Here is a 10,151-nt window from a genome sequence, read left to right on the forward strand (position 1 = left end):
ATATCTATATATATATCCTTTTATAATATAAATATAATTAATTTATAAGTATAATTTCAACTGGCTTGAAAGATAGCTGGAAGATAATCTTTAATTCAAATAGCTGGAATGAAACACAATATGAGTTTAAATCTCTAGAATAAAATAGAAAATCCCTCCAAAAATATGGAACAAATAAGAAAGAAGTTAGGAGCAATAGTCATATCTCCTCTTATGCACAAACTTAGGTCGTTTACAGCTAAATGCAAATGTATCTATGCGCAGGGTATATGACTGTATTTAGATCAAGAAATTGACCTCCATTTAATCATCTTCCTTAACCTGTTGTTAGAACTTACGATACTTAACTTTTCTCGCCTTTGATCTTTATGATTTCTCCTCATCTTTTGTTATTTCTAAATAATATAACGCAATGTTATGAACCAGCCTTGAATAGACTGAATCATTACTACATAATTGTTCAGCATTTGTTGTATATCGAGTTTGGAGCATCTGCAGCAGAACACTAATTGTGAACACTAAACTCTAATGTTAAAGTCGGAACTCTAAATATAAATTTTTAGACTGTTAGTAGTTTCCTCAAATATTTTAACGCAAGGTGTTTTACGTGTCCAAAGAACTTACTCTCGACAAAAAGCAACCTAGTAGCATACTACTGAAAAGATAATCGCCTTTTAAACCAATGTGGCACTTGACCCCCATTCCCATTAAAAATTCTAATCGTGACATCTATCCTTCCTAGAGGATTGAAACAAGATTTCTGAAAATATACAACTAAAATTGGAGTAATTTTCCGATTTTTCATATTTAACTGCAAGAAATATATTAAGCGAGAGAAGTTTTCAAATAGACACTCGATATAAGTCATCGGTTGTATTAATTTTAATGTATGGTGTAAGCCTTTTTAAGAGGGGTAATGTATGTATAACAGTAATTCATCCTCTCAATATAACATAAAACTATATACTATAAAAATATTTACTAATAATATAAGAAGATATTCATCATATTTACTTTTTAAACAGACTAGCATTTTAACAGTTTTGCAATTGTATGTAAAACGGATCCTAAGTTTTGTGAAATGAATGATAAATACAAAAAATCATATCTAAGCTATAGCAGTTATTTAACGAAAGCATATTATGTAAATAGGACCTAGAATATTCAATTTGTTGCAAAAATAACTAAAATCTACTGGAAAACAAACAATAGTTACTTAATTAAAATATCGATTAGTATTAGGGATAGTTATCAGCAAATTTCTTTGTGTCTCATGTTTCCATTCCATGTTAAATAGCAATTAATTTATAAATCCTGGAGAGTATTTAAAGTCAGTACTGAGCCTAAAGTAAGTAATAAAAAAAATTACGAGAAATATTACATCTTATCTCTTCTTGTAATTAATTTATAATATTTTGTTTTGCCATTTTATTAAGTGTCTTTTCACAGCCTCTACATTTGAGTTTGGTAAAATGAGACAATCACTGTAAAAATACTAGAAGTTATTGAATATTATACTAGCGCGTGGAATCCAGGGAACTAGCTAGTACCTTTTGGTTTCCATGTTTGTAATTTATATATATTAAGTCTTATTAATATAAATGCATACTATATTTCAATATGCATTAATTGTTTTTTTAGTTTTCTGTTAGTTTTATATAAAACTAATGATTATTGTAGATGACCTAACAATAGACTACCAATTCACTTTCAATCTATCCAAGAAAGAAGACAGACACTTTAGGCAAATCAACTTTAGAAACTCCCCGCAAAAAGCCGATATAGATGTGGATTTTTCGGTAATTTGCTCTGAAATGGCCAAAATGAATATAACCATGAGGAGATTTAGTTCGCCGGGCGAGGTTCCTATATTTAGCTCTCTAAATTGTACAACTTTTAGGTATGTATTATTTTTCACTATACAAGTATTTGGACTAAGTTCTGTTGTTTTAGGCATCGGTTTGGGAAGTCAGACTATCCATTTGGATACGAAAACAATATGACTCTTACAACCTTCTATGTATATGTCTATGACTTCCAGCCCCCTTTGCTAATTCAGATCTCATTTTCCCAGTATCCTAAGCTGAATTTGCAGCAGTTTTTTATTACATTTTCTTCGTAAGTAAATTATTATATAAGCCCCAATAAAACTTACTGGCAATGATTAGTTTATCGGAAATTAAAACTGTTTTATAAAATAATGTTGTTATTAAGTATAGTTTCATTGCTTCAATTTTTCTTTTTAGATGTTTCCTATTACTACTTCTAGTCGCCGCAGTGCTATGGAAAATCAAACAACGCTACGATATGTTTAGACGTCGACAAAGATTGTTTGTGGAAATGGAGCAGATGGCTTCCAGGCCTTTCTCTCAAGTAAGATCTTTTAAATTATATCAGAAGGCACCCTACAATTAAACCATAAGAGTGGTTTTCTAAACTAAACTTAATGATTAAGTTTTTATCTTTTCCCGAAGATGCTAAAATCGTTAGCAAAACACGTATCGAGAGTAAAATAAGTAGGACTAAAATATTGTTGTTAACAAAGCGCTAATCACCAATCAATACGTAGACATTTATTAAATCAATGTACACAAACATATGGAATAAAATTAATAGTCATATAACACTGAAGAAATTATAAATATACATCTAGAAATGTACAGTATTAAAATAGTCAACTTACAAATTGAACTTTTACTCAATGGTAGTCAAGAACATAATTATATTCGATAATACTTAAATATGTCACACAATTATCAAAGACAATAATATGGCTTTCATAATAAACGTATTTCTAAACTTCTTTGCATTTTGCCTGTTTATAAATATCTTCATAGAAAATAGATTTATGCGTTAAAGTCTACGAAGAATAGGCAGATAACAGGTTTTTTATCTTCTAGTAACAAGTTTTAATACTGAAAGTAAACATGTTAAATTCTGCGTAAGTTAGGCTGTCGAATGCATTAAATTCTCATACTCTTGTCATTCTCAATACAGCGTGTTTCAGAACCATGGCATCAAACTTCTAGGGGTTGTTGAGTGCAACAATAGAATCCATTTGAGTATAGGAACCCATGTCCGGAAATGTGTCACTACGCCACTATGGACCTAAGACGCGTTTAAATTTAGAAAAAATATTAATTACCTAAATAGGATCTGATGCATTTATTTTTGGCTTTTGTATATGATACCATCACAACAATTGTTCAAAATTTCTTCCTCCAACCTCAATACACCGATTTAAACGCCGCACATGATTTCGGCGGACTACACTAAAAATTTGATCCTCGTTTTGAATGATTTCAAATGCTGCTGTTATTCGTCCAATTAATTCTAGCTCTGATTCTACTGGAGTTTCGTAGACTAAAGACTTTACATGTCCCCACAAGAAAAAATCGAGCGACGTTAAATCGGGTGACCTAGGAGGCCAAGAAACTGCTCCACCTCTGGCAATCCAACGGTGCCCAAACCGCTAAGCCAAATACTTGCGTACTTGTACAGCAAAGTGAGCCAGCGCTCCATCATGCTGAAACCATATTTGCTGTCTAACGTTTAGTGGAACATTTTCAAGGAGTTCTGGGAGAACTTCCTCCAAGAAACGCAGATAAATAGGTCCTGTTAACCGTTCCGGTAAAAGGTATGGCCCAATTAAATAATCACCATCAATGCCTGCCCATACGTTGACAGAGCAACGATTCTGATGTTTTCTTGGAAAAATTGCATAAGGATTTTCTTCGTCCCAAACATGGCTATTCCTACTATTAAAAATAACGTCTCTTGTGAAAGAGACTTCATCGGTCCACAAAACATATTGTAAAAAATTTGGTTGTGCAATGATGTGATCCAGAAGCCATCGACAAAGTTGAACTCTAGGATGATAATCGGCTGCAGTTATACCTTGAACTTTTTGGAAGTGGTAAGGATGGAGTTGTTGCTCGTGTAGTACCCGCCAGACAGAAGCGTTACTTGTATTCATATTCTTCAACAGAAGAATCCATTTGAGTATAGGAACCCATGTCCGGAAATGCGTCACTCAATTCCGGACATGGGTTCCTATACTCAAATGGATTCTTCTGTTGCACTGAACAACCCCCAGAAGTTTGATCCCTTAGTTCTGAAACACTCTGTATACATAAGAACATTTTACATGAAACATTTTTAGGTTTTAGTTGAGCTAGAACGGCAAAAATCGATTGACTTGTCCGATATGTGGAAGAGAGATAGAAAAAAAAGAGACTCGCCTAGTCCCATAGCCCTAGAGCCTTGTGAAGGTAGCCGCGCTGCTGTACTGAGTTTATTAGTCAGGCTACCAACTGGTAAGTTTAAAGAATATAACAGATTTTAAATTAAATATAGTTTGCGAAATACAATTTAAATCACAAGATTAATTCAACATTGGTTCGCCATAATAATATTTATAAGCTTTAACGTTTATAAGCTAAAGCTTATAAATTTATTATTTTCTAATTTTACATAATACTCAGGTGAGTAATAATCATGATTTATCAAAAACAAAGTATACATAATGCAATCTATTTATTTCTAAGTTATTTACCACTCACGTTAAAATTTTCGGATATTGTATGATGTAGATGCTTTACTAGTTTGTTTATAATTTTAATATTGTACTTGTCTCTCAAGTAATTTGAGATCTTGCCTATGCAATTTTTAATCTGATAAGTCTAAAAAATATTAATGATTATAATCAAATCATGCATTTTCCTAGTGGCAACAATTTATTTCAATAAAAATACCGTTTCTGTGTTTTTTTTTTCAGGTGGTGAAGATTACACTGTAAAAGGTCAGGCAGCTGGCCTCTGCATTGCTAGTGCGCTAGTTACACTGGGCAACCCAAGGCGGCTCAGTATAGATCACATGAAAACGGAAACTAAAACGGGTAAAGCGCGTAAAGGCCAAAGCCAGCACCCCGATAGTTGTATCTGAGTCTAAACAGTAAATGTTTCAAAATGATATTAATGTTTAGGAATTTAAGCTAATGTGATCAGATTTTCTCTAGAATTAGGCCAGATTTGTCTCGGCGTGTTAAAAAGTTAAAACATTGTATTTATGAGAGAGACGTTTTAAAAATGTTGGCTTAGAGTGTCATAGAATGAAAGGGAGAGAAAAATTAAATGTGTTATAGCAAGATACATGGTACTAGAATAATAAATAGAAAGAGATTAACATATGATTACTGAAGCATCATAAAAGCAACGCTTATTCAAAGTATTCTAAAATATAAGATTTTGAGTTGTACCGCGAGTTTTGGAGAAGATATTTATTTTACGCTTATGTGGTACTATCAATTCCGTTGCAAAGTACCTTCCATTAACACCTTAATGCTAAATCACCATTCGCAAATTGATTTAAATATTAATTATATTAGAAGTTAAATACTTTGCTTAAGCTTAATCGTCCAAATTGTAAAGTTCTTGTTGAATTTCGAGAATATAATTAAGGTTTGTCTCTATACCTCAGAATAGAGGGAAGCAAGTTGCTTCTGTCACACAATTAAATCCTTCAAAACGTAGAGCAACAATAATACATATTTCTTGATGAACTGTCCAACATCTGCGACATCAAAGTTGATGTAACATACTGGCAATATTGGCTATTAAAGGCCAAATTATTTATTGGTATTAGTCCAAAAGTTGATGTTATTCGGATAAGTAAACATTTTCCTTATATCTGGCTTCTAAGCGAGTTATCAAACTTTTGCGAAATTTAATATGCATTTCGTACTGATGATTGAAATAAAATACGTAGGCGTAAGTACAGGCTAATGAATTTAAAAATAATATTTTATCCTAAATGAGCAGCAAACAAAAGCATGAATATTTTTTAAAATAAAAGTAATAGTTTTTTTTATTAAACTTACTGTGTATTAAGGTGGATGTGGGGTCAATTAAAATCCAAGCCGTTCAAAACTTTTTTTTCCTTTAATGCCAACGCTTCGGCAAATATAAGGCCTTCTTCAGTGCGCTACAAATTAAAAAACGATTATAAACAAAGTTAAAAATATGATGGTGTACAAGATACCAAAGTGCTGATGTGTAAGCAACAAAGTTAATGAATAATATTTTAATTATTATTATTGTATACCATAATGTTTTTAACTTTGTTTATAATTAATATAATAGAAAAAAAGTTTTGAACTGCGTGGATTTTAATTGACCTCACATCCAACTTACCCTTAAAAGTTTAAATGAGTGAACTGGGTCACTAAAACAACATATAAATTAAAACGTTAGCATAAATATCAAAATAATTATAAAACATATTAAAAAGCTAATACTTTCATTTAAGACTATTGGCGTTACTTAGAGACACTCTATATATATTGTTTTTTTTACTTAAAATCGTGTTTAATAATTTCGTAACACTTCAAATTCAACTGTTCGTTTTATTATTCTATCAACTTAAATTTAGTAATAACAAATATATTTTTTATTTACATACTATTTTATCACATTAATCATCTGTCAAATCCAACATGACATATTTTAAGAAAATTTAAATTTTAATTCAAAAATGTATTTTAAAAATTCCCTGGGAACAATTTTTACAAAGTGCAGTACAAAACTTTTATAAAAATAAGAATCGTTAATTTTTTTAAAAAATGTTTTAGGGGTTTTACAAATTTCAAGTTTTATAATATTATAAAATACATGCTTGTTCCTTGTGGACAAAAATCTCTGAAAGCTCTCCAATTTTTATATTATTTAAGTAATATTTAAGACATGACCAGTTTAATCATGATATAAAAAATAAACTACATTTATGGAGCATTTTCCATAATGTTCAAAATGGAAAAATAAAAAGAAAATAATAGTGTTTCAAGACCAACCAAAGCGAAAACGTATAATTAACTTTAAAAGCTAAAATCAAGTAAATTTAGTAGTTTAATCGGCGAAAAGACTATCATAACAGTTATTGTCGGAATTGCCGTTAACCGATAGGTTTTGGTATAATATGATACTCTATAGGTCTATTACAAATCTTTCCCGTATAATTATTTCGAATATGACGTAACATTAACTTTGATATGAGTTTTCACGTATCAAAAATATCCCGCGGAGATTAGTAATTAAACAAATCAGTTTGAACAAATAAGATCCCAATCATTTATTTACTTAATTAATATTAACGTACACTCCATTGATTTTAAACTCCACTAATTTTTTTAGATGAAGTTTTAGTTTTACTATATTGGGTTTAGGTTGAAATAAAAGGCTTTTAGATTATTTAACTTAAATTTGGTCTTCTAGTATGATATCTTTTCAGATAACGTTACCATGCCACTTCCTTAAATGTTCCTTATTGCTTATATTTTATGTCATGTTTTTTTTTAAACACAGATGATCTATTTTATATAGTTCTGAGGGGAACTGATAGAGATCGAAACGTCGAAATTTAATGTACAATTTCAATGTCTTAACGCCCTACATTAGAAGAACAAATTAAAATAAAGGTTTTCAAATTATTCGAGACGTAAAGGATAATATAGGGTGTCTCGTGAGTGAAGGGATAAAGTTTATTACGTTTTTTTTTATAAATTCGAGCCGAAAATATCCTATCAACAGGAGTCCGCAAATGCTTCCTTATCGGGATACGATTTAATTAATTTTAATTGTGTTAGTGGGACGAAAACATACAATTCTATTGCATACAATATCAATTTTATTTAAGAGTTTTTTTTTAACAAAGTAATTATACACAATAATTGTTCAAACTATCCACTTTCACATCGTAAGCGTAGCCTAGCCGGTTTAATAAACTGACTTGGCTTTCCCAAAAACAAGTTGGTTATTACTTAGATCCTTACGGGTATTATTAATTTTACGAAGCAGTTCAGTTGGGCTGTTTTCACAGATTTCTCATAATTAATAGTCCAAGAGATTTAAATCTGTCGAACGAGAGGGCCAGGAAACACTATTAACTTTAAAATAATATATCTCGATAAGAAAGCATGCGGACCCGCGTTTAAAGGACAATTACGACTCGAATATAACCCTTTAGGTAAATTCGTGTTACTTATAAAATTTCGCTACGTGTTCTTTAGTGAGTTAAGATCTCTTAACTCGCTGGACTCCCTGCATTTTTAAAAATAAGTATAACCTCAAGGGCCAACAATGTAAATAGATTGAAGATAATTAAGTTGGTGCATGTTCTCTTTAAAACCTTCTATATGTAAATTCAATATTCTTGTCGTAGAGGATAAAAAAAAACATTCTTAAATGATTTGTGCAAAATTGCACTGTTGGACTTAATTTGAATATGTTGCTTTTTGATCACACTTAAATCTTAAAAGCTAACAACTTGAAAAACCATCTTGGGCCAACAAATTGATTTTTGCTTATGTTAGAAGTGTAATTAAACCTATATTCACTTAACTAATTATTGCTTGAATTTAAATCTTTATCATATATTATGTAGAATAGAAACAAAGTTTAGGTCCTATGTACATAGTATAGAAAATACAACAAAACATAATATCTCTTTGTGATTGTTAACGTAGATTCAATTATTCTGGGAATTTAATTCTTAACTGACATTATTTTTATTTCCGTACGTAAAATATTCATGTTTATATTCATATTCATATCTTTAAAATTAAAAAAAAAAATTATGTGCATTCTACAAATACATCACCAGATACTTAAGCGGGGATGCTAATCACTTTGGCTGGAAGATGAACTACTGTATAATATGTATAAAGGTATAAATTATAGTATTACTTCGAAATTCAGCGAGTCTTTTACTGAAACACAGAATGTTTTAGAACCCAACGAAAAATTACCAGTTCATTTCCTTAAAATAATAACTTGGTTTACATCAATATTGATTAGACTAAAGTCCAGTCGTATTTGGGAAAAATGCCTCTAACGCATATGAAATAAGCATCCATGTGTTGCCTATTAGTATTAATTCGTTGACCCTGTACTAGATTTTGATTAAATAATGTAATATTGCCTACGTTTTGTTATTTTTTAGGACCATTTTAAAAGACATAAATATACGCACTTTTTATATCACATAGAAAAGGTTAGATTATTTAATTTATTAGAAAACAAAGTGTAATCTATTTATAAAATGTTTGCTGCGCTTATATGGTAAAATTATTATTTCTGTTTGTGTACCTGAATACGAAGTAGGAAACTTATTCATTCGTAATAATTTGTCAAAGCTACTGGATTTCAGTCTTGCAGGAGACTTTTTTGGCATTCTGTGTTTTGACACCTCAATAACATTTGTTAATACAGTTGCTAGGAAATGTAATAGTTTTTAATTTTAGCTTATGTTATTTATTACAATTTTTAAATTAATGTTTATTGCAGCTGTCTGTGACCTAAAATTCGACGGACTAGATGTACTTTTTTAAAGACTTCACAAATAATTTGTAATTGTTTTTTTTATAATTTTTTTTGTTGGTGTTCGTACAGTTTCCTTAGTTTTTAGAGATTTTTTTCTAAGTTTATACTGATTTGATACATAGCATTATTAGAAACAAAATCACGTAAATTAGGTGTTATTATTTATTAATTTTAACAAAAATAAAAATTGAAAAGCGACATTTTTGTGCTTTATTCCATCCTTCTTAAAATCAATAAATTTTATGATCAAACGTTAATAAAAATGTTTGCAAAAAATTGAATTCTGTATTAAAATAAAGACTGGCTATGCGATTTGGAAAGAAGCTTTGAATGGCCTCCCGAATAATCTTTTTGCTGACGATACTAATATAATTCTTTTAATTCAATTATATACTTTCTCTTTCATTTTAAACACAGTAACCAACATCGATCATCAACCAATTGCATCCAAGACTTCAAATTTAGCCTGAGATTTAGCTTACTTGACATATCATGTGTTGCTTTCACAAATTTTCTTAGTGTTGGTTTAGATACAAAAAAGAGGAAGAAGCACATTTGCCGGCTCTCTTAACAAATATTTTTACAATTGGTTTTTTTGTTAGGTCCTTAAAAGAAATAACGTATCAACCGTTACGTCCGCATAATTTTTTAATTAGTTTATTTTTAATGTATGTATGCTAATTTTAGCTAGTTTCTATATGTTAGATCTATTGCTGAACTGAGATAATAATATTTCCTCAAGCAGCATTTTAGGTGCCGTCAACTGTGTTATATTTA

General features: G+C 30.2%; 1 protein-coding gene across 1 annotated transcript in view; it reads left to right on the forward strand.

Annotated features, from left to right (window-relative positions):
• LOC126741736 (attractin) overlaps positions 1–9,574 on the forward strand; it is a 29,404-nt gene extending 19,830 nt beyond the window's left edge. Inside the window, exons 18-22 of the mRNA XM_050448281.1 lie at positions 1,681–1,900; positions 1,954–2,118; positions 2,247–2,373; positions 4,163–4,316; positions 4,778–9,574. Of these exons, the coding sequence (XP_050304238.1) occupies positions 1,681–1,900; positions 1,954–2,118; positions 2,247–2,373; positions 4,163–4,316; positions 4,778–4,944 (833 nt within the window). The 3' untranslated portion in view covers positions 4,945–9,574. The remainder of the gene's footprint in view (positions 1–1,680; positions 1,901–1,953; positions 2,119–2,246; positions 2,374–4,162; positions 4,317–4,777) is intronic.
• The last annotated feature ends 577 nt before the right edge of the window (positions 9,575–10,151 follow it).

Source organism: Anthonomus grandis, chromosome 10, assembly GCF_022605725.1.
Source record: "Anthonomus grandis grandis chromosome 10, icAntGran1.3, whole genome shotgun sequence".
Lineage (NCBI taxonomy): Eukaryota > Metazoa > Arthropoda > Insecta > Coleoptera > Curculionidae > Anthonomus > Anthonomus grandis.